The sequence below is a fragment of the Aotus nancymaae genome, unplaced genomic scaffold (assembly GCF_030222135.1).
Source record: "Aotus nancymaae isolate 86718 unplaced genomic scaffold, 86718_ANA_hifiasm-v0.15.2.pri h1tg000030l, whole genome shotgun sequence".
NCBI classification, from domain to species: domain Eukaryota; kingdom Metazoa; phylum Chordata; class Mammalia; order Primates; family Aotidae; genus Aotus; species Aotus nancymaae.
In genome coordinates this window covers 21,026,463-21,041,861 of record NW_026988443.1, presented here as the reverse complement: position 1 = coordinate 21,041,861, position 15,399 = coordinate 21,026,463, and the positions used below count along the sequence as shown (strand labels likewise).

Genomic DNA, 15,399 nt, shown 5'->3' with positions numbered 1-15,399 from the left:
CACTGTCCATCTACCTGTCACTGTGTGTGAAATTCCACTACTAGGGACCATCATCATCACCATCATAACCATCACCTGCCCCTTTACCATCACTACCACCACCACCACAACCACCACCACCTTGTCCTTCCCCATCCTCACCACCATCACCCATCACTATTAGTGCCACCATCAACATTTATCCTTCATCACCCCCATCACCATTACAACCACCACCTACCTCTTTATCATCACCACCATCACCATGATCACCACCATCAGAACCACCACCTATCCCTTTATCATTACCACCATCACCATTATTACCACCATCACAACCACCACCTACCCTTTCATCATCACCACCATCATGACCACCACCTACCCCTTCATCATCACCACCATCATGACCACCACCTACCCCTTCATCATCACCACCATCACGACCACCACCTACCCCTTCATCATCACCACCATCATGACCACCACCTACCCCTTCATCATCACCACCATCATGACCACCACCTACCCCTTCATCATCACCACCATCACAACCACCACCTACCCCTTCATCAACATCACCATCACGACCACCACCTACCCCTTCATCATCACGACCATCACAACCACCACCTATCCTTTCATCATCACCACCATCACAGCCACCACCTACTCCTTTATCACCACCACCATCTCCATCATCACAACCACCACCTACCCCTTTGTCATCACCACCACCACTCCCATCACTCCCACCACCACCTTGCCCTTTCCCATCCTCACCAGCATCATTATCACTATCACCTCCTGCTACCATTACCACCACTGCTTCCACCACCACCACTTCTACCACTATTGCTAACACCTTCACCCTTATCATCTCCACTCCTACCACCACCACAATATCTATCACCATCTTTGCCACCATCACCATCACCACCACCACTGTCACTATGGGCCAGCTGTTGATGGCTTCTGTCCTGGGGCCCGAGCCTTACCTTGCCTACATAATGGGGCAGTGAGTTGTTTTTCTCTTCATCAATGTGCATCTGGTTCCAAATCCAGTCTCTCTTTTGGCGCCTGTGGATGGGCAGCAGGCTGGGGGTGTCCCATTGGGCAGGGTTAGCACCTGCTGCCACTGTCGCTGCTGCTGCTGCTGCTAGCAGGCCCAGGCAGGCACCCGATGTGGCAACTAGCATCATGAGCCTCTGCATCTTCCCAGGAGGAACAGATCTGGGGAAAGAGGAGAGACACCTTCAGGTTATGGTTACCGTGTTTGGCCAAGCAAGGATGAAAGGAATACTTAGACTCAGGTATTTTGCATGAGAGCAGCTAGATATGATGCTGAAAGCCTGGGGCAAATAAAATCTGCAGGTAATTAACATTATCTTTCCCCCTTTCAGGGAGCAATCATGCCAGAGGCTGTGCAAAGGTTTTAGGACAACATGAGTAAACAAGCCCATTTAAGATACATTTCCCTATACTTCCTTGTACCTACTTCTCACCCTCTGCCTCAGGGTAGAACAGCTGCCTTCAGCTTATTCTTCCTGGAAGGTAGGCAAAACCTTCTGACCTTTCAAGAAGGTTTGCATCCTTTCCCTATAATTTCTCCCACCACTCTGACCTATCTCCCACATATGGGTGTGAGCAGCTCCCACAGGGAACTGAACTTCCTTTATCTGTTTACTCCTTCATCCTTCACCGTCTGCAGACACCTGCAGAACCAGATCCCCTTCATGCCTTGATGAACTCCGAATCAGGGAGGGTGAAAACAGATGGAAACCATTTCTATTTGCGAGTCACGTGTTCTAGAACGGAAGCAAGTGCAGGGGATATGGGAGTCCAGACGAGGGCCTGTGGGAAGGTCTCCAGGAAGCGGGTGTGAGGCTGATGCTGATGGCAGCTCCAAAATCCCCAGGCATTGGGTGCTCAGGTCATCCTCATTGTTCAAATTGGAGTAAGTGGTGGGACTGAGAAGGGAACCCGGGTGTCTGATAGCAAATCTTTATCAAGCACTTATTTTTTGCCTGGCACTGTCTCAAGCACTTTACATATGTTATCTCATTTAATCTTCCCCATTACCCTCCAGGCTGGTGTAATTATAACCCTCATTTTGCAGATGAGGAACGGAGAGGTTTTGGCACATTCCTGAAATCACCTAAATTCTAAGGAGCACATCCAGGATTTGAACCAAGGCTGTCTGGCCCAGAAATTCAAGTCCTTTCCTCCTGTCTTCCCTTGTCCCAGCAGCTGCTATGGGGTAGGATTTAAAGCCTCTTCTCGACAAACATGCTCCTGCCTGAAAGCCCCTTTTTCAACTTTGCATTGACTCTGTCTTCAGAAGGCTCTCAGGAAAATCCAACTGTCTTAACACTGCGGGCCGGCCCTTCACTCCAGATCTTACAGCGAGTGGTCAGGTTTGCTGTCACAAAAGCGTGGGTAGGTGGGGTGGTGAGTTGAGGGTTTGGGTTCATAGGAATGGCTTCATCATTTGTGGGGCCCAGTGCAAAAGAATTTTAAGGAGACAGAACATTAAGCCAAGCATGAGGCCCTCTGAAGTGCAAGCCCTGTACGATTGCACAGGTTGCGCACTCTTGAAGGCAGGTCTGTGGGGTAGGGACATGGGTCCCCCAGAGATCAAGGTCTGGCTTCATTCTGAATTCCAGGAACAGGGGTTTTCTCCACTGCCCCATGGGGAGTTCAGGCTGTGACCTTGGCCATTAGCATGTTCTCTCAGCCCTGACTCTGTCTGTCCACCCGTCCTGGGTCCCTGTGTCACTTACCTGCAGCTCCTGGGATGATGTAGAGGAAGAGCAGTGTGTGGGAGAGGGAACCAGGGCTCACATCTGGAGATAGACAAGGATCTACAAGGTGCTGGATGAGATGGCCTCCTCCCTTGACTGTCCCCTGGCTGGCCAGAGGGAGAGGCTGGACTCTGTACATCACATGACGTTTGTAAACTCTAGTAACTCCTCTAGTAACATTTCCCGGCGCCGGGCTGACCTCAGTGAGGGCTGAGGGTGTCTGTGCTGGACCAGCTGACTTCTGGGCCCGCTGACTTTAGTATCGAGGGCCCCTGCCTTCCAGTTCCTGCCTCTGGTCCTGGAGGAAGTGGACTCCCAGGGTGGGGATAGGCCCCAGAATGCAGGTGCCATGTGCCTGGGGGAGGCCCTGACCTCTCTGGGCCTCAGTTTCCCCAGTCATGAATGGAAGAGACTTAAGGCCCTTCAAGGATGCTCTAGGCAGGAGGAAGGCAGTGAGCAAAGGCTTGCAGAAAAAAGGAGGCAGCTTGGGAGTCCTGGCCAGGAAGCTGGTCCCTGATTCAGGGGAGGTGGCAGGCATGACCCCTGCCCCAGCCTCACTGGGCCCAGACCCTATGGGTCATTTCCTTCTTTGTCCAGAAAGGAAGTGCAAGCTTTGATTCTGTCTTCCTCCCTCAAGTGAGAAGTGACTCAAAGATGATAAAGTAAAACAGGCAGAAGTAAAAACAAGAAACAGGGAGAGGGAGTGTTCTCAGGCCCCTGGGCAGGACAGGGTGAGTGCCCACACTCTGAGCTGATAGGTGCTGGGTGCCTACTGCAGGATGGGCTCCATGCTAGGCAATGGGGGTGCCACAGTGAGCGAGACAGATGGGGCCTGCCCTTGGGGAGTGCACGGTAATGGGAACAACAGAAAATTAATAAGTCAAGAGGAAACATATTAGCTGGCGATCAGAGATGTTCAGGGAATTACAATGAGAGGTGCTGCAGAGAGTAGGGGGCAGCTGGCGGAGCCTGTGAGGCCAGGAAGGCCTCTGGGAGCGCTGACATTTCAACCCACATCTGAGTGCCAGTTACAAAAAAAAAAAAGCCACTGGGTGCGGTGGCCCCACGCCTTTAATCCCAGCACTTTGGGAGGCTGAGGTGGGCAGATTGGTTGAAAGCTGACGTTTCAACCCACATCTGAGTGCCAGCCACAGGACCGCCAGGGGAGGGCAGGGAATTCTAGGCAGAAGCACTGTTGCTGGTCCCTGGGTACCTCCACATCCGAGCCCACCTCTGCAAGCAGCGGTTGGTTTCCTTAAGGAAGCCCACCTCTCTGTAGCAGTCCTTTCATAAGATCTCTTCAATTGGCCCCCAGGGGAAGCTCTGTTTCCTGCTGGGGACCCTATCTCTGATACAGTGAACAGGAATGTGGTTTTCTCTTTCCTGGGACCTGTTGGGCGGGGTTAGTGATCCCTAGGGCTGACGGCAGCCATCAGTCAAATGGAAATACAATTGTGTGCTGCAAAATGACTTTCTGGTCAACAACGGACTGATCCACCTGCCTCAGCCTCCCAAAGTGCTGGGATTACAGGTGTGAGCCACTGCACCCGGTAGCTTTTTTTTTTTTTTAATGGCAAAAACAGCAATTACTTCTGCACTATCCTAATAGTAAACTAAGGTTAATTTCTTACTGATGAAAGAAAAATACTTTCAAGCAAATTTAGTGTAGCTAGGTGTACAGTGTTTAAGCCTACACTAGTGTACAGCATTCCCCTAAGATTCTAATGAAGCTAAAAATTCCTCTGGCCTAGTGACACTGCAGCCATTGTGACATCGTAGCACGAGTCATTACTCGTGTGTTTGGGGTGATGCTGGTGTAGACAAACCAACTTTATAAAAAATGTTAGACTAGGTAGTGCAAAAGTAATTGTGTGCTTTATTTATGTCTTTATTATCATTATTTTCTTTGAGACAGTTTCATTCTTGTCACCCAGGCTGGAGTGCAGTGGTGCAATCTTGGCTTGCTGCAACCTCCGCCTCCCGGGTTCAAGTGATTGTCCCGCCTTAGCCTCCTAAGTAGCTGGGATTACAGGGGCCTGCCACCACACCTGGCTAATTTTTTTTTTTTTGTATTTTCAGTAGAGATGGGGTTTCACTATGTTGGCCAGGCTGGTCTCAAACTCCTGACCTCAGGTGATCCACCTGCCTCAGACTCCCAAAGTGCTGGGACCACAGGTGTGAGCCACTGCCCCTGGTGGCTGTTTTTTTTTAATGGCAAAAACAGCAATTACTTTTGCACTAGCCTAATAGTAAACTAAGGTTGATTTCTTATTGATGAAAGAAAAATATTTTAAAGTAAATTTAGTGTAGCTAGGTGTACAGTGTTTATGAAGACTACGGTAATGTGCAGTAATGTTCAGGCCACTCACCACTCACTTCCTGCTCACCCAGACCAGTTTCTAGCCCTGCAAGCTCCATTCGTGGTTAGTACCCTAGAGAGGTTTTCCATTTTTTATTTTTATTTCTTTTTGTTCTGAGATTGGGTCTCCCTCTGTCACCCAGGCTGGAGTGCGGTGTGAATATGGCTCAATGCAGCCTCAAACTCCTGGGCTCAAGCAACCCTCCCACCTCAGCCCCGCGAGGAGATAGGACCACAGGCATGTGCCATCACGCCTGGCTAATTGTTAAATATTTTTGTAGAGACCGTTGGGGTGGAGTCTGACTATGTGGCCCAGGCTGGTCTTGAACTCCTGCCTCAAGTGATCCTCCTGCGTTGGTCTTCCAAAGTGCTGGATTACAGGCTCCTTTCTTTTTCATCTTTTATATGGGATTTTTAGTGTACCTTTTCCTTAGATGCACAGGTATTTAGCCTAACAGCAATAGAGTGTACCATCTAGCCTAGGTGTGCAGCAGTCTATGCGATCAGATTTGTTTCATAAGCACACTCTATGATGTTTGCACAACAAAATCACCTGAACTCGCTTCTCAGAACGTATCCCAGTCATTAGATGCACGGCTCTACCCACACCAGACTTCAGCAAAGCAGAGTCCACCAATCACAGGCTGGGACCACGTGGCTCCTGGGGGGACATTAACCCACTCAGTGGGCTTTGCCTGGTCCCACATAACAGAGTGTTCTCTAAAGGTGCAGAAAAGCCCTTTGGATTCTGTTCTGTGTCCAGCAGGGGCCCTGTTGCTAGTCCTGGAGAGAAGTCCCTTGGTGCATATGGGGGCCACCAGCAAGCTTCTGCCCTCTGACAGGGCTGGGACTGGCTCTCACAGAGTCACCCCGCATCACCTGTGTGTCATTTGCTGGGGCAGAGGGAGGTCTGTGTGCTTAGCTCTCCTCAATCAGCTGTTGGTGAGGGGCCGGACTTGGGGATGGGGCCTTTGGGAGCTGGGGATCACAGAATCCCATTTCCATTCCCACGCCAGAGCCGTGAGCACCCTCCCAAGACAGGTCTTTCTCGCCTGGGAAGGTGGAGGGGGGCTGACTTCCCTGAGCACCCCCCTGAGGCACATGTTATTTTTTTAAACCTTTCAACAATCCTTTGAGGTAGTTGCATTGCCATTTTGCAGGTAAAGAATTAGGGGCTCAGAGAGGTAGGGTGAGTCGTCTGAGGTCGCATAGCCGCAGGAAGCGGAGCCAGGATTTGAACTTAGGCTGTCTTTCCCCCACAGTAGTGCTTTTTGCATCATGCCACCCTCCCTCTATCTCTGTGGTGACATTCACATGTAATAATAATAAACTACTCTCAGTGCTTGGTTTTCATCCATACTAGCACTTTTAATTTTCACACCATTTCCATTTCACAGATGAGAGAACTGAGGCTCAGAGACAAACAACTCATGAATAGTGGATCTGGAACCTTCACCAGATTGATCTTTTTTTACATCCTAGGCTCCTTCTCTACTCAATCTCAGAGATACCTGTGGGAGCTTCCCATCTGAAAATCCACGTTCATTTGTGTCTTTTGCCCTTTGCATTAGAAATTTGGCCAACTAACTTTGGGAGGCCAGGCGGGCGGATCACTTGAGGTCAGGAGTTTGAGACCAGCCTGGGCAACATGGTGGAACCCTGTCTCTACTAAAAAATACAAAAATTAGCTGGGCACGGTGGTGCATGCCTGTAGTCTCAGCTACTTCGGAGGCTGAGGCACGAGAATCGCTTGAACCCTGGAGATGGGGGTGAAAAGTGAGCTGAGATTGTGCCACTGCACTCCAGCCTGGGTGACAGATGACAGAGCAAGACTCCGTCTCAAAAAAAAAAAAATTTGGCCAACTACAATGGGGGCTGCAGGGAAGGTTTTGTTGGACAATTGTTCCTCCTCATTCTGATGCAGAGGAAGCTGGGCCAGTCAGATCTGCTGCAGCAGCAGCTGAAAACCGAATTTCTCTTGGCTGCCTCCTCTGGAGGTGTGGTCCTAGCCCTTTTTTCATTTTAGCCCATTTCCTTTCAGTAGGTGAGAGTCATGTCTCTTGGTCGTTCTCAGCAGTTTCCAGAGAGACTCAAACTGTTGCCAGGTAGATTTGGGGCACCCCAGACATTCAGAGGGTCTGAGGATTTTGGAAGTGATTTCCATGCTCAGAAATTCCCAGCTGAGCAGCCCAGCAACAGGCTGATTATGGTGGTGAGCAGGGAGGGGCCACGCTTGGCAACTCAGGTGTAGGTGCTGGGCACGCTGAGGCCAGATGCCTGCCTGTATCCCAGGCATCCAGGATGCCTGTCGATGCTGCTGTCCCCGGAGCCACATGAGAGGGTTTGGGGACAGTTCCAAATGGAGGAGGATGGGCCCTCTGATCCCTTCGTGAGTCTGGGGAGTTCTGGAGGACCCAAAATTAGAGGACAGAGTCAGTGGCCTGAATCTGCTGGTGAGTGGGCATGGAGCCCAGGAAAAGCAGCAGGGGAGCCTTGGAGAATAGAGGGGACGACCATGCTCAACCATGCCCCCATGGGAGGTTGGGACCTTAGAGGCCTCTGGGGTCCAGGTCTGTCTTTTTCTACCATGGGTAGGGCAACTGGGATCAGAACCCAGACACCTAGGCCAGGCCTGGGGACTCAGGGGTTCTCTGAAGGCTGAGCCACCTGGGCAGCCTGAGAAAAGAACGGGGCTTCTGTGGCTCTTTCTGCTCCTCTCCAGCTGCCTGTCTGGTCTGCAGGTGCCTGATGAGCCTCCAGGCGCAGCTCTGGCCCACAGGACATTCACTCTCTGGGAAGCTCCTCACCTCTCCAGGCTTGGTCACATCCTCCCTCCCTGTGCACTTGCCGTCCTCTCTCCTCTGCCTGGATTTAGGACACAGGTCACCACTTATCTGAAGCCCTTTCTAGAGTCCTGGGGTTATACAGTCATGCAGCAAACATTTATTGAGCATCTACTATGTGCCAGACACTTAATTCCATGTGGGAATAAACACGGGGTTCACAGACTTCACTTCCATGGGAGAGAGGGACGCCAATCACGTGGTGAAAAATGCAGTTTGAAATTGAGACAGGCGCTTTGATGGACAAATAGATGATACAGTGGGAGCACATAGATGGAGAGGGCCCTGATGGGTCTGAGGACCAGTCGCAGGAGTGAGTCCTGCCTCTCACTGACCCACTGTGGGACAGCACACAAAGCTCCCTTTGGTGGTGACATTTGCATGTAATAATAATAAACTATTCTCAGTCCTCGGTCTTCATTCATCCATACCAGCACATTTAATTTTCATACTCTCCCCAGGATGTAGGACTTATTCCCATTTCACAGATGAGAAAACTGAGGCTCAGAGAGCCTAGCTGAAGGCGTATGTGTCTAGACCTAGCTGGGAGCCCCTCAGTGGGGCAACCCAGGAAATGCCCCAGAGCTGGTCCTGCCCCTGACCACCAGGAAGATCACCACCCCTCGACCTGACCAGACCCCACTCAAGCCTTAGATTCCAGGGACCAAGTCTCAGCTTTGTAATGTGGGGGGTTTTCAATAGGCTGGAGGGCCTCAGGGGTGGGGCAGAGGAAGGCTCCAGGTCCAGGACACACACATGACATCTGCAGGCCACATGGACCTGTGACACCCTCAAACATGCCTTCATGAGTGCACACCCCTGACCACAGGCACCTGCCCAGGCCAACTCCTGCAGGGCTCCTCCGTGCAGGCCTGGCTGCTCTCCTCCCTGACCCCCAGCACACCCACCTTCAGCTAGAATCTCAGCCCAGCCTCCCGCAGGCTCTGGACTCCAGCCCAGAGGCCTCGGGTCAGGGATGAGGGGCAGGGCTCTGGGAGGAGCCGGTCTGGAACATGCAGGAGGTGTGTCTGCTGGCGTGGGGGCACCAGAGCCCCAGCTCTGTGTGTGGGCCTGGGCAGCTCTCCCTACCACCTTCCCTTTCCACAGCTCAAATCTCAGTCCAGGACAGTGCTGGGACCCAGTGACCCCTGAACTCCTCTGGGGACTCAAATTGTCTGCTTGAGCTCAGGCATTGGAAGCTGGGTCTTGGCAGCCATGGACATTGGGAGGTTGAAGGGTGAGGCTCTGGGAGGCTCGGGAATGGGGTTTGGCCAGGCAGCTATGACCTGGCCCCTTGTGCTTCCTCCTGGTTTGTGGCTCAGTTTGGCTCTGGGATAGGCTCCTGTGGGTCCCAGACCTGCTCCCCTCCCTTCAAGTTCTGCCAACAGCTTCCCCCACTCCCTGCAGGAGGAGGTCTAGCTCGTGAGGCAGCCCTTAAGGCCTAGCATGTGTCCCCTGCCCATCCTCTCCTCCACCTCCCTGCCCCTTCTCTCCTTCTTCAGCTGTGCGGAGAACTAGAGGTTTCTGAAATGTACAATGCTCTTCTCTTAGCAGCAGGCTTTTTGCACGGGCTGTTCCTTCTGCCTGGAATGCCCTGCTTTGCTGTGTTTCCTGGGTTAACGCTCTACTTCTCAAGCCCCAGACTGCCTCCTCCATGAGGTCTTCTGATTGCCACCTGCCACCAGCACAGCCTCTGCCTCCTGGCCTATCTCTGCCCAGGCAGGTTCTGGACCTAAGAGTCCACTTCATGCCACACCTGGGTGCATGAACTCAAGGTCCCAGATCTGGAGGTGCTGCCTGTCAGCCTGGAGCCAGCCCCAGTTCTGGTCTTGCCACCCACTTCCTCCCCACTCACGGGGTTTAGAAACAAATCTGTATATTTTCAGATAACACGTAGGGTGGTCAGAGTGGGTGCGACCGTCGGTGTAACTCAGAGAAGCTCCTCCTTGTTCCCAAATAGCTCCTCTGATGGCCCATGGGATGGGCTGTGATTGGAATGCTTAAAAGATCACCAATAGGATTTTGATCCTTTAGGGACAACAAAATTATTCTTCTTAAGAGTCCCCGGCCGGGCGCAATGGCTCACACCTGTAATCCCAACACTTTGAAAGGCCAAGGCAGGCAGATCACTGAGGTCAGGAGTTCAAAACCAGCCTGGCCAACATGGTGAAGCCCCATCTCTACTACAAAATTAGCTGGGCCTGATGGCACAGGCCTGTAATCCTGGCTACTTGGGAGGCTGAGGCAGGATAATCACTTGAATCTGGGAGCCAGAGGTTGCGGTGAGTGGGGATTGCACCATTGCACTCCAGCCTGGGCAACAAGAGCAAAACTCTGTCTAAAGAAAAAAAAAAAAAGAGTACTCAATGAATACGCAAATACCCCTGAGCAGGGCACCTCGTAAGGCAGGGAACCTCGTAAGACAGGGCTGGAAAAACAGAACTCAGCTTGCCACGTGCCCGTTTTCACACCTATGGCAGATATCACCAATCACTCACTCAAAGACTGTATTGAGGATCCGGGGCAGAGTTCAAGTTCATTCCCACTGAACTTAAACTCAGCTCCTGAATGCTCAATACAGTCTTTGAGGTAGAGGGTACCAACTGGCCAGCCCTATTTTGTGATGTGAAACAAATTTGTGCTGGAATCTCTGCGCTCTGAGTCATCTAGTCTATCCCCCTGCCTCCTAATGGAACAGCTCCAGACTTCAAGGAGAGAATACTCATGCTAAGGAGACTTCCAGCCTTCTCTGGGCTTCCTGACTTTGTCCCGGACTGTGAGGGCAGCAGGGGCAACAGAATGAGCCCCTTGCACCTGCCTGTTTGCACCTGCCCAGCTGCTCGGGAGCTGTGTGACCTTGAGCTCATCCCTTGCTTGCTGAGCCTCAGCTTCCTCATCTGTAACGAAGGCAACAATGGCTGTCTCCCTGGGCAGAAGGATTAAATGAGATCATGGGTGCAAAGCCTGGCACACAGTAGGTGCTCAGTAAGTGTGTGGGTATCTTGACTCCTACCTACCCGCTCTCTCCAGCCTGGGGGATGTGGCTTCGACTGGCTGACTTACACTTTACCTCATTTCCTGGCGCTACTCTAGGCCCACCTCGTACTCTTTCTGTTCCTCTGTAGAAGGAAATCTCATTCACCACCCACCTGGCCGGCCCCTGGGTCCCACTTCCTTCTCCTTCCAGTATCTGGACCTGCCAGGATCTGACTGTTTTGCTGTGGTTTAAGGCAGACAACCTGCAAGTCCCTGAATGAGTTTAGGGACCACCCCCTACCCTGGAGAGATGGGAAGATTGAGGCCCAGGCTGCGGAGGGGCTGCCCGAGGCCTCCTGGCGTCTGGGATTCCCACTCTTCCTTCAGCAAGCCCTCTGTGATTTACCCACGTAACCCCAGCCTGAACCTGGATCAGGACAGACTTTTCAGTATCTCCTCAGCCAGAAGTGAAGCTCCTGAGGGCAGGACCTGCCTTCTAGAACTTTCCTCCCCCTGGGATGACGGGGCTCCTGGCTTGTCCTTGTGCCTGCCTCTGTGGCCTGCACTGCCCCGCTTTTCCTCTCTGAGCTTCACTGTGGAGCGTGGGTCAGAAGGGACCGCACTCACACCCTTCTTCTACCTTGTGCCGGTTGTGTAAACTTGGACTGGCCTCACAGCCTCCCTCAACCTTGATGGTCCCATCTGTCAGATGGGAATTCTTGTAGTCACTTCAGCGTGACTGAGGGGGTGCAGAGAGAAGATACAGGGACCAGGCACGGGTCCAGGTGGGCCAAAGGGCTGAAGATTCTTACTGGGACAGTGTCGACTGTGTCCCCTGTGTGTCCCTGAGTCAGCAGCGAATCATCCAAGTTCTCAGAAGATGTGTGGCCCTATCTGGCTTCCTGCCCTCATGTCCGGCTCTTGTTTAGCAACACAATAGCTCAGGCTGGGGCTGCCAGGCGGGCAGCTTAACCCCTTCCAGGCCACGAGACACCTCCCCTACCCCTCACCACAGTAAGCTGAAATTGGCAGGGCTGCCCAGGGGCTAAGCAGCTCTTGGGCCCCTCGGAGGATACCTGCTGCCCTCCAGGGCAGGGCAGAGGAGAATTCCAGGCTCCCACCACCTGAGGATGGACCAGGGCTCCTGGCCCTGGCTCTAGTGGCCTGTGGCAAAAGAGCCCTCCAGGTACACCCTCGGCTCCTCAGAGATGTCTTCCTGGGAATGCCCTTCCTCTCTGGTCAGAATCCTATCTGCTCATCACACAGGAGAAACGTCCATGCCGGGGAGGGAGCCTGGCGTGGAGCAGGTGCTCAGAGGTGCTCGCAATGTCCTCTCACTTGCACCCCCTTCCTCGTACCTGCTGGGCACCTGAGGACCCCTCGCTGATGGGGCTTGACTGTACCTCAAGGGTCAAAACCTTTATGACATTCACAGCCAGGATGGGCTCTGGGCTAGCTGGTACATCCAGCCACTATTCCTTAAAGCTCTCATGTTGCGTGCCATTCCCAACACCAGAGATGTAGATCACCTCACTTAATTGACTGAGGAAACATTGTTTCCCCATTTCACAGACGAGACACTTGAGACCTGGGGAAAGAGCCGGGGCTTTGGAGTATGAGATCCTGGTTCAAATCCCCACGCCAGCTCATATGTTTCTAAAGCTCAATTGCCTTCACTGAGATACAAAGAAAGAATAGGTCTACCCAGTGGCGTTGTTAATGGTAGAATAATGAGCCCCACGTCATCTCTTGTTCCCCACTGTGGTTTTGAAACTCTGGGTGACTTTCCCAAGGTCACCCCAGAGCAAATGAGAGAGCTAGGATCTATACCCTGGGCGGCTGTCTCCAGGCCAGGCTTTTGGCCCAGACCTCCTGACCTCCTGCTTCTGGGAGACTTGCTGGGCTGTGAGGGCCTTGGGGCTCTGGCGCCCTAGGCTTTCAAAGGGTGCTGAGAGGAGAAAGGGGGGTGGTGCTGTCCTGACTACAGCTCCCTCCACACACAGCAGCCCCTATGGTTTTGGGGCAGGGAAAGGAGGGGATTTCATGGGCAGGGCCTCAAGTGCCCAGATCCAAGCCTCAATTTGCCTATCCTGAAATGTTGGCACTGGATGATAGAGAGGGGCTGAGGCTCATAGCTCCCCTTTCTGGGCCCCTCCCCAGATCCCAGCATAGAGCTTCCGTGGCACATGGGAAGGGGGCTGAGGAGGGGTGTCAGGCCTTGGTAAATCCTCTCCTGTAAGGGTAAGGCATGGAGGGGAGGCCAAAGCCTGGGTGCCAGTCCTCTGCCCTGCACGCTGGGTGACTAGAGCAGAATCCTGCCTTCTCTGAGCGTGGCACTGATGAAGGCCAGTGGGCCCTTTTGAGTTGGAGAGTCCACTTGTGGGAGAGCCGAGCCCTTGCCCTGCCCCCTCAGTCCTGAGATGCCCATTTGTGCCCTGGGCACCACCTCTGGGTGCACCTTCCCTGACCCTGCTCTGAGCCACGAAGAGGCCCAGCATGCCCTCCAGGAGCTGCTCTGTCCTGGGAGCACGAGGACACCCATTCTACAGACCCTCCCGCTTTGGGTGCAGGGTGGCGGGTCTGGGGTGGAGGGGAGTGTGGGAGCCCCACTCACCGTGCCTGTGGGCTGAGGGATGTCTCTGTTCCGTCGGGCTGTCTGTCTGTCTAGGGCTGAGTGTGAGTGGAGCTCTGTGGAGCCTGTTGGCCGACCGTCTCTGGAGGGGAGCCACACCCCGCCGGCGAGGGAGGCCTGGCTGCCTCCCCTTCAGGTTTTCCAGCTGGCCCTGGCCCACTTCCCCCCGGGATGGTTTCCTGTTATTGTTCCTTTGTGAGGGCTGGGCTGCCTGCATATAGGCAGGCCCCTCGGTGGGCGGCTGCCTCGGCCCTGGATGACTGTTTCCACAGAGGCCTGGCCCTGGACCCCGCCTGGGACACCCCACTTGAACCCCAACTCCTAACCTCAGCTCTGGGACCCTGAGCCTAGCACCTGCCAAGGTCCTGGCTGTGGGGACCCTTGGCCGCAGCATCACATTTAACCCTCCTTGGAACGCTGCAGGCAGGTGTCATCACCCCATTTTTTTTTTTTTTGAGACAGAGTCTCACTCTGTCGCCCAGGCTGGAGTGCAGTGGTGTGATCTCAGCTCACTGCAACTTCTGCCTCTTGGGTTTAAGCAATTCTTTCCCTCAGCCTCCCGAGCAGCTGGGATTACAGGCGCACGCCACCATGCCCAGCTACTTATTGTATTTTTAGTAGAGATGGGGTTTCACCATGTTGGCCAGGCTGGTCTTGAACTCCTGACCTCATGATCCACCTGCCTTGGCCTCCCAAAGTGCTGGGATTACAGGCTTGAGCCACCGTGCCCAGCCTTATCATCCCCACTTTATAGCCTGGGAAGCTGAGGCTCAATGGGTTTAAGGTGCTTGGTCATCCAGCCGGGATATAACAGAGCCAAAAATCTCGTTGGGGTCAGCCTAGTCCCAGAGCTTGATTTTCCTTGGTGACCCATGACGTCTTTGTGGGAACGGACTTTAAAGGTGATGGGGAGGCTTCAGGAGATGGGAAAGAGACAGCAGCTCTTGGCTCTGCAGAGCCAGGTTGGCCTCTCCTGGTCGGGGTAGGCATGGACTCCAGCTTGAAGGCGCCAGCCTTGGTCTGTAGGGGCCGTTTGCCTTTAGGAATTGGGTGGAGTCAAGTGACCCAGCTCTGCTTCTGATGTGATCTCGGGCCAGTCATGTCACCCTGGAGTCACAGTTTTCTCATCCGTAAAATGGGGATAATCACAGCCTCAGCCTCACAAAGCTCTTGAGATAAACAAGAATCAAAGAGGGACGTGAAAGACAGTGACACTGAGGCTGGGCCAGAGCCCAGCAGAACCAGGAGGCTGGGGAAAGGGAGGGGCCAAGATTCTGCTAACCAGGAGAGACACGGGAGGAGCTTCTAACAACTACAGAGGCCTGGGCTCACCCCAGATCAAATGATTTGGAATCTCCCAGGGTCTGCCCTGGGAATCTGTCCTTTGAAGAGTTGCTTCTGTTTTTCCAGGGCGAATGGTTGGGAAGTCCCAAACTTGTTTTATTATACAGCTGGGCAAACAGAGACCCTGAGAAAGAGAGGGCCCAGGGGCGCTTAGCAAATCAGAGCACGAGATGGGGAGTGAGATGGCAGGTTATTTTTGGAGGAGGAGTGGACAGTGATTTCTCTGTCTCAGGCAGGTTGAGATTGAGACGTTTGTTAGATACCCAGGTGGAGATGTCAGGCTGGTGGAGGAGGCAGGGGTGAGTCCAGCTGGAGCTGAGGTTTGGAACCCATGAGCTCTGCCTGGCACCTGAGGCCATGGGCATGGATGAGCTTGCAGGGAGGGAGAACTCGGGCCCTCTGACATTTGGGGATCCTTTAGAAGAGGGTCCAGTGATGAAGGAGGAATGCCAGGAGAGGGCA

The 15,399-nt window shown here is 53.2% G+C and overlaps 1 protein-coding gene across 2 annotated transcripts in view; it reads right to left on the bottom strand.

Annotated features, from left to right (window-relative positions):
• CDH5 (cadherin 5) overlaps positions 1-13,683 on the bottom strand; it is a 38,846-nt gene extending 25,163 nt beyond the window's left edge. Inside the window, exons 1-2 of one of the 2 annotated variants that reach the window (XM_064383153.1) lie at positions 13,576-13,683; positions 978-1,212 (exon numbers count right to left, since the gene is read on the bottom strand). In XM_064383153.1, the coding sequence (XP_064239223.1) occupies positions 978-1,193 (216 nt within the window). In that variant the 5' untranslated portion in view covers positions 1,194-1,212; positions 13,576-13,683. Of the gene's footprint in view, positions 1-977; positions 1,213-2,762; positions 2,827-13,575 lie in introns of those variants that run through there. The other variant, XM_064383154.1, reaches the window with a different exon arrangement.
• Positions 13,684-15,399: the final 1,716 nt, after the last annotated feature.